The sequence below is a fragment of the Nuphar pumila genome, chromosome 6 (genome assembly GCF_984573655.1).
Source record: "Nuphar pumila chromosome 6, dmNupPumi1.hap1.1, whole genome shotgun sequence".
NCBI lineage: Eukaryota > Viridiplantae > Streptophyta > Magnoliopsida > Nymphaeales > Nymphaeaceae > Nuphar > Nuphar pumila.
This window is the reverse complement of record NC_143254.1, coordinates 114,250,285-114,265,177: the sequence shown is the minus strand read 5'-3', so window position 1 is coordinate 114,265,177 and position 14,893 is coordinate 114,250,285. Positions and strand designations below refer to the sequence as shown.

At 37.4% G+C, this 14,893-nt stretch overlaps 1 protein-coding gene and 1 long non-coding RNA gene across 2 annotated transcripts; both read left to right on the top strand.

Annotated features, from left to right (window-relative positions):
- The first annotated feature begins 6,007 nt into the window (after nt 1-6,007).
- LOC149835784 (uncharacterized) lies at nt 6,008-7,094 on the top strand. The gene is made up of 3 exons (XR_016432367.1): nt 6,008-6,144; nt 6,460-6,747; nt 6,871-7,094. It is a non-coding gene; the product is annotated as an uncharacterized LOC149835784 (long non-coding RNA).
- A 146-nt stretch (nt 7,095-7,240) lies between these two features.
- On the top strand, nt 7,241-11,758 carry LOC149835783 (putative serine/threonine-protein kinase PBL7). The gene is made up of 4 exons (XM_090009651.1): nt 7,241-7,436; nt 9,830-9,880; nt 10,173-10,561; nt 10,973-11,758. The coding sequence occupies exons 1-4, from the start codon at nt 7,241-7,243 to the stop codon at nt 11,300-11,302; spliced, it is 966 nt and encodes a 321-aa protein (XP_089865777.1). The 3' UTR covers nt 11,303-11,758.
- The last annotated feature ends 3,135 nt before the right edge of the window (nt 11,759-14,893 follow it).

Below are 14,893 nucleotides of genomic sequence, written 5' to 3'. Positions count from 1 at the left end.
AATTGACCAATCACAACAACTAATAGAACTGAGATTTGCATTTTCATATAATAGTGAAACTCAATCATTTATACATACTTGCCAATAGACTAGCAAACTATACAAAGCATTTGAGTACACATAATCTTGATTAAGAGTTTAAGAGTTAATATTGTACAAAGCAAAGCAAATTGTCCATATAATGAGTTTAAGAGTTAAGAGAGTTTAAGAGTGGACATAGCCCAACATAGTCCACAAACAACAAAAAGAAAATAGAAAAATGAAAAAAAAAATCACATTGTTGTTGTGTCATCCTTTTCTTGGTTCTGATTTGCTTTCTAAACAATCTGTTTTTCCTTCTTTACTTTCTTGCTCCATATTTTCATTAGTGTATGTCAATAAGAATTAACAGTTGTCTCTTATATGTTTAAGAGAAAAAGGTTTAGTCTATAATCTAACTAATATAATTTGTATTTTATGAAGGATAAATAAACACTAATCCAAAGTACCTCATCAAACTCAAGGCAATCATTAGTAAACAATTATTCGACAAATAGAACATGTACCCCATAATCAAACTTACACCATACATATTAATAAGTCAATGCATGTATAAGAGAACTTGTATAATTTTGTTACACATTTTCTTGCTTTGGAGTTGCTCCAACCATCTGCACAGTTTAGAAAAAAAAGAATATATGATTGATAATAATGAACACAAAACAAATTTTTTAAAAATTCAACACAGCGCATGATACCAATCTGTGCATATCCTTCCCTACACGGGATGGGTGCCACAATGAATTGTAAAAGTGAATCACCTATTGTTTTGGAATTATCTCATAGAGAACCTAATGACTCTCCTTATGCCAACAACACAAAAGAAAGATCTAAAAGTTAATGTAGTATAACACTATAACAAGCAATGATAAGTTAATGGATACAACTCTAATTATTAAAGCAACATACAAACTTTATCAAAATGAAAAAACATACCACAAATATTCTTCACACTCATCACATCCTTCAAACCAAGTCTGCCAGTGTATACCTTTTATTACAAATATAACATAAGGTATTGTATGTGATATTCAACTAACCATGAATGTGTTTTAATCAAATTAGAACAATATCATCATTCTCAATAACATTGTGTGTTACTCGCCATGAAATATGGAGGGATGAAAGCATATGTAAGATGTTTGATTGTTAAGATGACATATAAGTTTTTGAGCCACTTCATAAAGAAATTCATATGCTACATATTGAAAGACCACATCAAATAATTTAAAATTTGAATGACTTTGCTTATTAACTTAATTAAAAATGTGATTTATGAGACATTATTGCTTACATCACTATTCAACTCAGTGTAGGGACCCAAGATTGTGTCATCATCATCTTCTGTTGTTTTCTTGACTTCTCCTGGTTTCGAAAAGGATACTTATATTGAATACAACAAAGTATATAAACTAATGAAAAAAATAAAAATATAACATGAAATATCATATGCAAGCATCAATAACAAGATGCTCATACATTTCTAACATTTTTACCTCTACGGGTTTGCCTTTTTCCTTGACATTTGCATTTTCCTTGCTTTTTCTTCTCGGCATCTGCCTTTGCCTTGCCCTTTTCTTTGGCACCAGCCTTTTGCTTGGCCATTTCTTGCTTAAGTGAAAGCATAAGAGGTATGTCTACACTCACTTCCTATTCATAACAGTTAATACATGAGTACAAATAAATAGAATGACAAACATAACTACATGAAACAAAAACCACAACTACAAATAAATACATGCATTGATACAACTATAAAACCACACGATAGACTAAATAATTTGCTTTTTTTATGTTTACCACTTTTTCTATACCTATTTTCCTCCACGACATGTCCACCCATTATGGCTGTAATTGCTACATGTAGTACACTTGTATGAAATCTTGTCCAACACATTTGTTTTTCTTGTTTTGGTTTTCATTCACTTGGTGAACATGTTAGGGCAAGCAACAATACAACAAAAAAAAATGATAGGTTTATCATGGTTATCTTTGATCAATGAGTTGAAAAACTCAACTACATGTATTGTCAACTAATCATATTTTTTCTCATAAAAATAAGAGTAGGCCCAAAGTTTGGGGTCAATGCAGCATAATCAAACTTAGCCAAATTATACTCCTTGATCTTCTCTAAATGTCGATTGCATTGTGTTTTAGTATAAGCTCTAGCTGCATTTCACTAATATCTCACAAGTGCTGATCTGAAGGTTTTTTTTTAAAGATATGTGAGATGTTTCATATAATAGCCAACATAAGCATTTTAGAATACCCAGAACACAACATTTTGCAAGCCTTTCTGTCTATCGGATAATATGGTTAATCTTTTCAACTGACGATGCACATCAAATCGATATAATTCTTTTTTTAGACACTCTAAAAAACCATTTTTATAATACAATAGCTTCTTTGTATACAACCCCAAATGCTATGGTGAATATCTATCGACAAACAAAGACAAAATGTGTATGTTGCTAAGCATATGCCCATATACTTTTCCTTGATCTAGACTTGGTCATGCCTGCGAGAGACCACACTGGGCGGCTTGGTCCAGCGCAACACTTGTGACCTTTACGTCAGGCCTGCGTTGTGGAGTCGTGTGTGTGGCAGCACCACACGCCTGGTCCGAACCACCCTGGTTCAGACCTGGGCGTGGCTAGTGCAAGCTAGGGCTGGTCTCGTCTGGATCAGACCTGAGCCCATTTTGCTTTTTGGTGCACGGACCAGTGTTGTCCGTGACTGCTGCAATCCTTCTCGGATGGACTGTGTGCCTTGTGGTAGGGCGGCAACATGCCTTCTCTACCCCCGTTCCTTGGTTGTTGCGGCTAGCGCATTGGGCGAACTACAGCAGGCCCATGCCCAGTCTACCGCCCCCTTCGCTCTGCCCCTTTGAGTTGCCGCTCATTCCTGCTACAATTGGTTGCAGTAGGCGCGATTCCGCAACTACATGGACTGCTAAATGCGTGTGGCATCAGCTCGGCTTTTCCTTACCCATTTTCTGCAGCAACTTGTTTTGTGGCAGCACATTTTAGGCTGCCAACCTTTTGCAGAAAAATCGCTATGGCAGCAACCCTCTTGCGGCCATATTTCTGCAGATATGACACTCAATGGCAGTGCATTTGTCATCGCAAATCCTCTATATTTGCGATGCTTCTGGCAGCTACTCGCTTGCCGCCATGTATCTGCGGAAAAGCGCATTGTGGCAGCACCTTGCTTGCTGCCCTTTTTTTGCAGAAATGACACTCTTTGGTAGCACAGTGGGTGTTGTTTCTTTTTGTTTCCCCCTGCACTTGTGATGCATACAACAACTTGTATGAATGAAAATGTTAGCCTAGTGAGTTCTAAAACTATACATATTGCAGCATACTAAGTACACTGCCACTTGACATATGCACATCTTGACACAAATACGCATATCTTAAGTGAGCACACAAGTGTCAAAGTTGTTGCATGAATGAAATCATATTATTTGCACCGTGGAGTACCATGTCACTGAACTCAAATAGCTTAAATTGATACATGCTTATCGTCAAGTGCCTTAGACATATAATTGAGTTACGAACCTGCAATATGAGGGCTTGTATGAATATCTCTAATGAAACTATATATGTTTACACAACACGTTATTGCATGTTGCACTCTTAACACTTGATTAGTTTCGAGTTGAGAAAGGGGACATGGAGCACCACAGTAGGGTTATGCCACGTGTTTGAAACTTGTTACTGGTTGAAACTCCGTAGAGAGTTGTGTTGGGCAATAGACCCGCTTTCGTGAGTGAGCTCACATATTTCTAAGTGTCATATACCCCTTAAAATAATGATGTTATCACCTTCACCGACGATGTGCTCTTCTTAGCCGTGTGAGGCTTGAGTACGTGAATGGGTGGGCCAGACTTTTGTTGTTGTTGTTTGTGTTGCCCTACGGGGATCACAAGGCCAGATGGGCCTGAATACCTAGAAAGGTGAGAGCGTTACTAACCTAGCCTAAATAAGATAAGCCGCCAATTGCCCATTCACAGACGGTTAACCTTGAAGATGGTGAATGGTACGACTTTGAGTGACTGATCGATTTTATGACACGTTGTAAGGAGAAAAGGCATCCTTTTGGCCTCCAGTTACTCGGAGTTAGGGAGGTTGAGGTTACCTGTTGAGGTTTCTCAGCTACTGCAGTAGTATGGATTGCAATCTGTATCTATGCGAGGTTTTTTCTCAGCCAGGGGCTGCCCGCATGAGGTTTACTCGGTCTTTAGGTACCCTGATTATCATATAAAAATAGAATAATGAACGCCAACAATATTTTCATGGAATGCGAGGTTTTTGTCGCGTACTCGAAGGAGTAATCAAGACAGAACAAATAAACTAACATGCTGATAACCGACAATCTGGTTCTGTACTTACCCGCTTAGATGTTACACATTCTTCAATTGTTTGTACTTGCTTAGCTGTAGATTTGACTTAAATTTATCATGTCGTTATCATGCTATCGTAGAACTCTGTTTGAGTTCCTTAAGTCTGATTATGTTGCACATGATCACTTTGGCTACAAATGCATATCTTGTAATTAAATGTTTTTAATTGTTTCATTACGTTAGTTGTACTTACGCTTTCGTAGATGGTTAGTTATGATGATATTTACATTCATGCTAGTTGCTCTTATTTTCTTTCATAAAATGGTAATTGATGGATTGTATCTCATCAACTCGCAAGAGTATTGACTCTGTTTCATAGGGATGCATGTGATGATTGCTAGTGGTGCGATGGCGACTAATGTGCGGTGGAGAATTGAACCCACACTATGAACTTTTGTGATCTTGACAGTCATTTTGGGGAATCTCCAGTTTTGGGAGACATTTTGTAAAGAGAAAAGTTGTATACTCTCATTTTGTAAACCAAAAGAACTATAGTGATTCTGACCTTTTTTATTCTTCCTGTAATCCCCCTAAGGTTTCAACTGATTTCCTCATATTTTTATTGTGCATGCGCAAGGTTTTAATATATATATATATATATATATATATATATATATATATATATATATATATATATATATATATATATATATACTAAAAAAAATCTAAGAATTTTTCAAGTTGAGATTTTGGAATGTTAAAAAATACTATTAAGAAAAATGAATAGGTTATATTTTTGGATAAACTTTTAATGCAGGATCTTAAAAATGAACAAATACTTAAACTGATTTGTCATCCCTTGAGTTTGAATGATTTCATACTGACAACTTTTACCAACCACACTAAGCCCGGTTATTATTTGCCGGCCAAATACTTCAATCATCTTTATTCTATAATATATATAATATATTTATTATTGATAAAACGTGCATGTACAAGCTGAGCCGAGAAGAAGAAGAATATTGGTTGTTTATACTCGAGCTTATCCGGCGTATTTCATGAGTTCCAACAAACTTTTTACGAGCCGTGGCTCATCTGGTTTCCAGCCCTACTAGCCAAGGTGAAAAAGGTATAAAAAAAAGAAAAACACAAAATTCGGTTTTCTTTCTCTACTCTTCTTCCTTGGTCATCATGGTGGCCTCCTCCCTGTTCTCTTTGGACACCAACACCTCACATGATGATGATGATAATAGTAGTAATGGTTGCCATGATGATGGTCACGATGGTTATAATGGCTATCATATCCAGCTAACGTCCCTTTCTCAAGATTTTTTAGACTTATTCTTTGTTTTATTTGATCTATTAAAAAATAATTTGGTGCTTTATTTGATTCCTCTGACGTGACTCTCTGGTTTGTTAGGAACCGAGCTTGAACCCCCGCCCTCTCTGAAGGAAATTCGAGTTGGTAAATTAAAAATTTTCCTGTGAAAAGATTAAAAAATCTTTTTCTTCGATAATTTCGGTATGGGTATCGCCTAGATTGCCACATTTTGCTTCAACGGGTTTATGACAGTGGCTATCAAGATTGCGCATAATTACCCTTTTTGAGAGAGAGAGAGAGTTGGGGTGTTTTCGGTGTACGCGCTTAAACCGCGTTATGTATAGCAAGCTTTGAGTTTTCAGGGGGCGCTTCCTCAGATCTGATGCTGCCACGACCGCATTATAACGGGGATTGCCAGGCTAGATTTAGCATTGACGCGGTTTGTTTCTCTCTCCCTTTCACATTTTCTGAGTTTTCTTTTCTCGTTTACCCCCTGCTGTTCCTTCTTTTCTTTTTTCATTTCGATACCCTCTCTGGTAAAATCAAAACGTTTACTCTCTCTCTCTTTCTGTATTTGTAATGGGAATCCCATGCAATCTTTGTATTAGTGAAGAAGATGAAAGGAATTGCATCCTCTCTATGATGTAATTTGCTGATGAGGGTGGTGCTATGCTTTCACGGTTTCCTTTATATGTCCTGTTAGGTGAAAGCAGATGGTGATGCTCTCTGTTTCCTCTTGATCGTCTGTTTTCAGGCTGAAAACAGAGTTTGGTCTTTCTTTACCATATGATTTGCAGCAGATTTTTTCTGTGAAGAAAAATATAATGTGCCTCTGATTAGTTGCTCGTCATCCCTCTCCTTCCTCCTGCTTGGTGTTGTGGAGGGGGGAATTTGGGCGCAAGAGAAGTCGTCTTCTTGCTTGTGCTTCTTGAAATGAGTTGCTTTCCTTGCGTTAGTCCTCGAGTAAAAGAAATGAAAAAAATGGAAGAGGAGGACAGCACGGCCGGTGATTCAAGATCTGGGTATCACATTGAGCCCTACGGTAGGACTTTGGTTTCATGCTTCTTTTTTCTGAAAATTTTGTTCCGTTTCATGCCTTCGTGCCTTGAAGAAGCACCTTGATGTAGATTCTTTTCCCCTCTCACCGATTTCGCTTTCCCTGCAGAAAGTTGCAAACGAGTGAACTCCTTCAGCAAGCACAGAAAGGGCAGCCTTGACGGGCCGAAAGACGGTCGAATAGCTGCTCAGAGCTTCACCTTCCGGGAGCTTGCGAATGCGACCAAGAATTTCAAGCCTGTGAATTTGATTGGAGAGGGTGGTTTTGGAAGGGTTTACAAGGGTCTCTTGGAGAGTACTGGCCAGGCAAGCTTCTTCATCAGATAATTCAACGTTAATACTTATCTAGAATTCTTGAGGATTGAAGTATATTATAAGCTGTGCGATTGAAAGCAGTGGAACTTTTGGGCCTTTGGCTGGTGTGGGAGAATATGCATGTGTGTGTGTGTGTGTGTTTCTGAAGTTGAGAGATTTCTTTCATGCAGGTTGTTGCTATCAAGCAGCTTGATCGAAGTGGGCTGCAGGGGAACCGTGAGTTTCTTGTGGAGGTGCTCATGTTAAGCCTTTTGCATCACCCCAATCTTGTCAACCTGATTGGATACTGTGCTGATGGTGATCAGAGGCTTTTGGTATATGAATACATGCCCATGGGCAGCTTGGAAGACCATCTGTTCGGTGAGTTATTTTGCTTTTGGTTTTTCTTTTACCAATGCTTAAAAGTGTTGTTTTTCTTTGTCCTTCATAACTGTCTTTTGATCTAGCCATTTTGGTTTTCTTGTTTGATGGGGATTTTGTAATTTTAGAGTGTTCATCTTCCAAGGTAAACTTGTCTACTTGATTTGATTGGCACTGAAAATGCTGACTCTGTTTAAATTTATCTAAATTGAAGTAACACATTATGGACTAGTCATGGTTGTTGCCATTATCTGGGCATAATCGACATCTCTCTCTCTCTCTCTCTCTCTCTCTCTATCTATCTATATATATATATATATATATATATATATATATATATATATATATATATATATATATATATATATATAGAGAGAGAGAGAGAGAGAGAGAGAGAGAGAGAGAGAGAGAGAGAGAGAGAGAGAGAGTAGGTGCTTCAACATTACGTGCTTGCGATACGTGCTTGATGGTTTTTTTTGCTTTTCCGGTGTTTTTTTCGCAGTTTCGACCCCATAAATATGTTGGGCATGGTCGATTTACGAGGAATCCACACTTGGATCATGTGTTTTTTATTAAAAAATTGATATTTGGAGCCTCAAAAATTTACAAAGATTGGACCACTGAGTTTTTGAACCTTATAAGAACCCACCCATGTGTCGGAATCAACCACTTCAAGAGCTGATCCCTATAAAATCAAGGACATAGATCACTAGTATGGTTAGAATTTAAAATTAAAACAAAAAAAACATTAAAAACCCACCTAATGTTCAAGCACCTACGTTATATATATATATATATATATATATATATATATATATATATATATATATATATATATATATATATATATATATATATATATATATATATATACCTGACCAGTACCCGATTGGATTTTTTTTCGATACGGATGTGTTCTGCATGCCCGATTCACTAGAAATCAACTATTGGATTATGCATTTTGGATGAAAAAACCGTTTTTTTAGAGCCTTGAAAGTTTAAAAAAGTTGTAGACCGTTGATTTTGGAACCTTATAAAAACTTATCAACGCATCGGAATCAAATGATTCAAGATGCAATTCCTATGAAAACAAACACTTAGAACACATTTGTAAGGTTAGAATTTCGAAAAAGACCATTTTTTTTAAAAAAAACACATCTGGTACGGGTCGGGCATGGATGGAGTCGGTAGATTCCCATTTTCCTATATATATATACACACACACACACGAGTAATGCGTTGGTTCTGCCCCGTTCTTCCCCCTCAAAATCACAGTTTTTTAGTGTTTTTACTCACATCTAACACCATAGATGCGATCTATAGGTTTTGTTTAGTGAGAACCAACTTTTAGATCACCGGAATCTGACCTGTATATAGGTTTTTCCGATGATCCAAAATCAATGGCTATGAAGGTATCAGTTTTCCCCAGCTCATAAAAACATGTTTTTTTGTCGAAAAAACATGATCCAAGAGTCGATTGTCACTAAATCGAGCATGCTAGACACATCTAATGGTTCAGATCTATGTCACATGGGTGCGGGTATGGGACCTATGGGTACGAGTGCGACACGGGTGCAGAGCAATTTCAAAAATTTTGGACATGGGGACGCGGCTATATATATATATATATATATATATATAACAAGACTCGGTCAAAGTTGTTATATATATATATATATATATATATAACAAGACTCGGTCAAAGTTGTGCCCATTAGGGGACACGGCTATATATATATTAAAAAAATATATAAAAAGATTAATTTTTTTTAGTTTTTTGCCCTAAAAAATGAACAAAAATAGACTGAGTCAAAGTTGACCGAATCCAAAATGTAGACGGACTCGGCCCCGGTGCGTTGACCGAGTCCGACACTTGGTTGACCGTGTCCGCCCCGTGTCCGAAGCCACACCCGTGTCCGGACCCCCTAGCCGAGTCCGTGTGACATAGCTTCAGATCTGTCATAGGACACTTCAAAACTATGGGGCAGAATGAGAAATGGGGCCTAATGTGTTCAGTTTTCTCTCTCTCTCTCTCTCTCTATATATATATATATATATATACCATTTGCATCAATTTGAAGGATTTTCTATAATTCATGAGTACCCATTCCATCTAGTGCATTATGTTTTACTGTACGTGCAATAGTTTATTGACTTCTACTCTTCGGAGTGACATACTCCTTTGGAGTACACATATAGCATTCAACTTATGAGTTCCACCAAAGAATGATCAGACTTTGCGGTTATGGTCCTCACCGTGTAAAGTGTGAGTTCTTCAACAACTTATTTTTATCCTCATCCGTTCCCTTCCAAATCTTTCCAAGATTTGCACCAGCTATTTGTTTGAGAATCATACCACTGAGGATGAGCTGTATCTATCTGTGCTAGTTTAGTGTGTGCACTGGTGGTTGTCAATCCTAGGAAGTATGGTACTGTTGATCCAGGTCAGATCGAAGAAAATACTGGCATAAGAGAATCTATATGTTTGTTACTATTTTATGTGTGTGGGGTCCCTAATTTTGAAGAGATGGGTTCATGTTCCCTGTGGGATTACTATTAAATTCAGATTTGCATAAGTTTAAAATGAACACTTTATTCAAACTAATATGCATGAGTTCATATATTTGCACGTGTGTATGCACATACATGCAGATGCACAGATGCTCATACCCTTCAATGTCTATGGCTACTTTCTGTGGCTTTACAGTACACTCATAGCTTTTGTTTTCCTTTCAGATATCCAACCTGGAAGAAGACCCCTCAAGTGGGATACCCGCATGAAGATTGCAGTTGGTGCAGCTATAGGTCTAGAGCATTTGCATAAAGCAAATCCACCAGTTATTTACCGTGACTTAAAGTCTGCAAACATATTGCTGGACGACGACTTTAATCCTAAGCTCTCTGATTTTGGTCTTGCTAAACTAGGCCCTGTTGGGGGCAAGACTCACGTGTCGACAAGGGTAATGGGAACATATGGATATTGTGCACCCGAATATGCAATGACTGGTCAGCTCACTCTCAAATCAGATGTTTATAGCTTTGGTGTGGTTTTACTAGAATTAATCACAGGGAGAAAGGCTATTGATACTTACAAGCCTACAGGGGAGCAATATCTAGTTTCTTGGGTACGTTACAGCAGCCATATCTTTTTGTTCAGTTGTGATTATCTTTTTTGGACAAGGGTTCACATTATTTTTTTAAAAAAATGGTCCAAATATGCAAGAACTTTCTTTTGAGATTATCCTAAACATTTGGTTAGTTTCTGGATTGTTGAAAGAATTTCCTTTTCCATTTTGATTTCAAAAGCTTCACCTTCCTGAGAAAGAATTTGAAAATTTTGAACAAGTATTTTGGGGCAGATTCTGATGGCTAATTTACTTTCAGAAGTGTGAAAAAAATGTCATTTGGAATATGATGACTGCCTTTGTGGATCAAGTTGTTCTTTTCCTCAAAGTGATTATCATAAACTGCTTCTGTTGAACATCAAAAGGCTTAATTCATTTACCTGTAACTCGTGCCTTATTGGTTGATCTCAGTCACGGCCCTTTTTCAAGGATCGGAGGAGGTTCACTCAATTGGCTGATCCATTGCTTGAAGGTCGTTACCCTGTTCGAAGCCTGCACCATGCAATTGCTATCTCTGCTATGTGTCTTCAAGAGCATGCCAACACTCGTCCACTTATTGGAGATATCGTCACTGCTCTTGAATACCTAGCTTCTCAGCCATGTGGTTCAGAAAAGGATCCTAGCAATGAAGCAAGATGCTCTCCACAACTATTATCACCTGGGCGTCCTGCTGCCAGCAAGTTTACTGAAACGCATGAAATCCGAGGAAGCAGGAGCCCCGGAGGTTATATATCTATATAAAAATGAGAAAAAATTTCCTTGGATTAAATCGATATCTCCACGCTGGTTTGTGTTGTGAAGATGATTTATTTATGGCTTAATACTGGATGATTGAGAGGGGAGGAGAAGTCTTGTACTGAATCCCCAGCTAGTTGTTTCATTTTCATCTACTGGTGGCAATTTCATAGGAAAGAACTTCAGGCCTTGCGAGGTTCTGGTGAAAACTCCAGTCCTCATCTCCACGGTGTGATTGGCCTAGCCCGAGGATGCGCTACTGTACTTGTGAATTTCAGATGCTGAACTTAAAGATGTAATCATGGAGCAGAGGGAATCAGTGTGAGGCTGGACTCTTTTCTTGGAACTATGTAAGTTGTAAATCCACCTTCAAATCCGTTGACTCTGATTAGAGAGAATTTTGTTTTAGCATTATGCACATATTAATACAAGCTGTCAAAACCTTTTTCCCTTCTACGATCAGCACACTCCCAAGTTTCTTTTGACATTTTCCTATGTTTCTGTTAACTGAGAACTGAATGTATCAAGTGTGGTGTGAGATGCATAGATAGAGAGGTTTGTTCTGTTTGCTTATGGTTTGCGCTGAAGATTTCTTTAAATCACCAGTTGCCAGATCTCACTGATTTATGCAGCGAACTTGCTGCTGACTCGGTAACATATCTTAATGAGGCTGGGTCAGGTGCAATCACATTACACATTTTTTATGTGCTGCTGCACCTGCACCTAGCCACCCTCCATCTTTTCCATGCAGCCTGTCGGCTGTGGGACCCGACAGGGTGTTCAAGTGCCGCAGCACATTTGGAACGTGCAATGTTATTGCACCTATCTTTTTCCCCTAATGAGTGCTGCTGATAGCAATTTATGTCACACGAATGCCACATTTTGATTCCTGTTCTGTATCCTCCTGTATACAAGTTATATTGAAACATTCTTAGAAATAGTCATATCCTTGTATCTGCAACCGTATCCATGTGGCATAGATGACAATTAAGGCAAATGACATCAATAATTTGCTCTCCATAACAGTGGATTCAAAGTTTCCACTAGCACCTTCATAATACACTGTAATCAAATTTTGTCATGGCTAAGAAAGTAAACGGTTCAGATTTGTGTCGGATCTGGCCAATGCCATATCTGACTAATCGGATGTTGGCTAAATAGAGTAGGATTCGGTCAGATCTCAGATAAAATCTATTCTGTTGGCTTCTCTAGTCATGGCAGTTCTCTTAGGATATATCTTTGTGAGCTATGCCAGCTGATTCTGCTTATAGGTAAAGTTTGGAGGCAAGAAAAAATTTCATAGGAAAAAAAAGTTTTGCCTATGAGAATTTATGATAACTTTTCTAAATGAAATTTTTTAATTGTTTGTGCAGCATGAAAAAAATAGAACGAAAAATGTCAAAAAATGAGATGGGGGCAGGGATCAGTCAGACAAAGAGAGAGGTGGTTGACCATACTAGAGAGAGGTAAGGAGGGTTGATCAGCCCTCTCTTAGAGAGAGAGAGAGGTGGTCAACCACAACAGAGTGAACATGGACATGAGCCGAGCCTGAGTTGTTCGAACTTGACTCGTTTCAAAATGCATGTAGCTCGAGCTCAGAGCCAAGCTTGAACAACATTGTTCAAACTCGGCTCGGTTCTGAGCTTGAGCCGAGCCGACCTTCACCAGAGTTTAAAAAAAATGTATCTTTCATTTTTGAAGCGGTGCCCCAACTTCTTCAATATGCATACAAATGCCTCACCGTTAGACCAAGCTGGCTATTTTTTACTATTATGACAAAAAAAAATATACATATTCTAAAAAACATGGGCTAGGTTATTGTAAAATGTGAAAAGTTATGCTGGCATCCGATTTGATACCGTGACCTTTAGATGAAAAGTCCAAAGCCTGTCTGTTAGAGAAACACTAACTATTGTTTATATTTTTACAACATATTTTATATATACTATTTTTATGAGCTTAATCGATTTTATTGGGTTGATCATGCTCGGCTAGTTTATGTAGCTCGACCCTGGAATTGTGTACAAGCTCGACTCATTTACTTTAAGGGACGAACTCGAGCTGAGCTTAAACGGGTTGAGCCCGAGGTAGCTCGATTCATTGTGTATCCCTACCCGAGAGAGAGAGAGAGAGAGAGAGAGAGAGAGAGAGAGAGAGAGAGAGAGGAAGAAGATGAAAGCTTTCTTGTGGCAGCCCATGGGATGAGATATGTTGTGGGTGAATGGTTTTCCTAATAAAAAGATAAATTTGATAAGAAAAAACTCCTCTACCCTAAGGTGGAGGAATTTTTTTATAAAAAAGCACACATTTTAGAAAAAAAAATTCTTTAAAAAATATTCTCGTTTGGATTGGAGGATTTTTTCCCCCACTTGCATTTTTTTTCACCATTTTCTCGCTTACAAACGTGCCCATAGTTTATGAACATCACGAGGCATCCTTCCCGTAACAAGTTCACTCTTAAGAAACATATATGCTATGTCAAAGGATACTGCTATGACCTGACATAAATTGAGTTCGACATGCGAGCTTGAAAATTAAAAAAAGAAAAAATGGTACGTAAAGACAAATATTTTTATTTTTATTGAACAAAGGCTATTTTTTGATATTCTAAATATGTAAAATTGCATTTTGTTGAAATGTCAATAGCAATGTTTTCAGTATCGGTATCGGCCCTATATGGTTTGGCCAACGATTCAGGTGAATAGGCCGACATACCGATATTCAAGTGATTCGTTCTGAATTGGCCAAAAACATAATTAAAAAATATTATGTGTCAATCAGAACATGACATGTGTTAAAGCTATTAAAATAATATTAAAAAATAATATTAAGTATTTTTTATATTTATTAAAAAAAGCCGATTCAGGCCGTGAAGCGTGTCTATTTTCTTCCGATGCAACAACATTGGTTAAAAGTAGTTAAAAATGATTAAAAGTATTAAAATAATCTTTATACAGAATCGTTTCACTGTGCCATATTGTGACTAACTCGTGACCGGGCTCGCATACTTCCATAAAAGCAGCTGCAGGACCTTGGTAGGCTACAGCAGCATGTGAAATATCTGGTGAAATTTTGAAAACGGGAGAACTGTGATGCTGCAACCAAAACAAACGACTGCCACTTATGACTACTTTCAGCAACTGACAAATATTGGTGATATTTTGATATAGGAAAATGAGTGGATAATTTGACTCCATTCTCTAAAAACCTTATAATTTTTTATATTTTTTTCGATGTTTAAAATTACAAATATCCAATCGTTAGGATCCTTCTACCCTTCACAACTGCTAATTTATGTCTTATTGCGATAAAATTGTACTGCCCATCAGCTAGTTCCAACTCTCACTTAAATCAAGAATCACAAGTTTTTTATGCGAAAATTCAGACCTCATGAACTCGCATAAATTTATTTATAAATTTTAGTGAAACTAAAATCAACAAAATTGCAAATATCCCACTCTTTAGCAAGTATGTCAACATTTTGCATAAAACTATTTGTGAAACTTCACTTAAAATGAAACTGCTAAAATTCTATTGTTTCACATAAAACCATACTTTTCACATACAATTCACAATTATGCATAGGCATATTTGCAA

Coding starts and splice junctions, on each gene's coding strand:
- LOC149835783 (XM_090009651.1), top strand. CDS start 7,241: ATGCAGGTTGTTGCTATCAAGCAGCTTGATCGAAGTGGGCTGCAGGGG. Junction 7,437..9,829: donor CTTGGAAGACCATCTGTTCG/GTGAGTTATTTT, acceptor GTGCTAGTTTAG/TGTGTGCACTGGTGGTTGTC. Junction 9,881..10,172: donor GTATGGTACTGTTGATCCAG/GTCAGATCGAAG, acceptor TTTTCCTTTCAG/ATATCCAACCTGGAAGAAGA.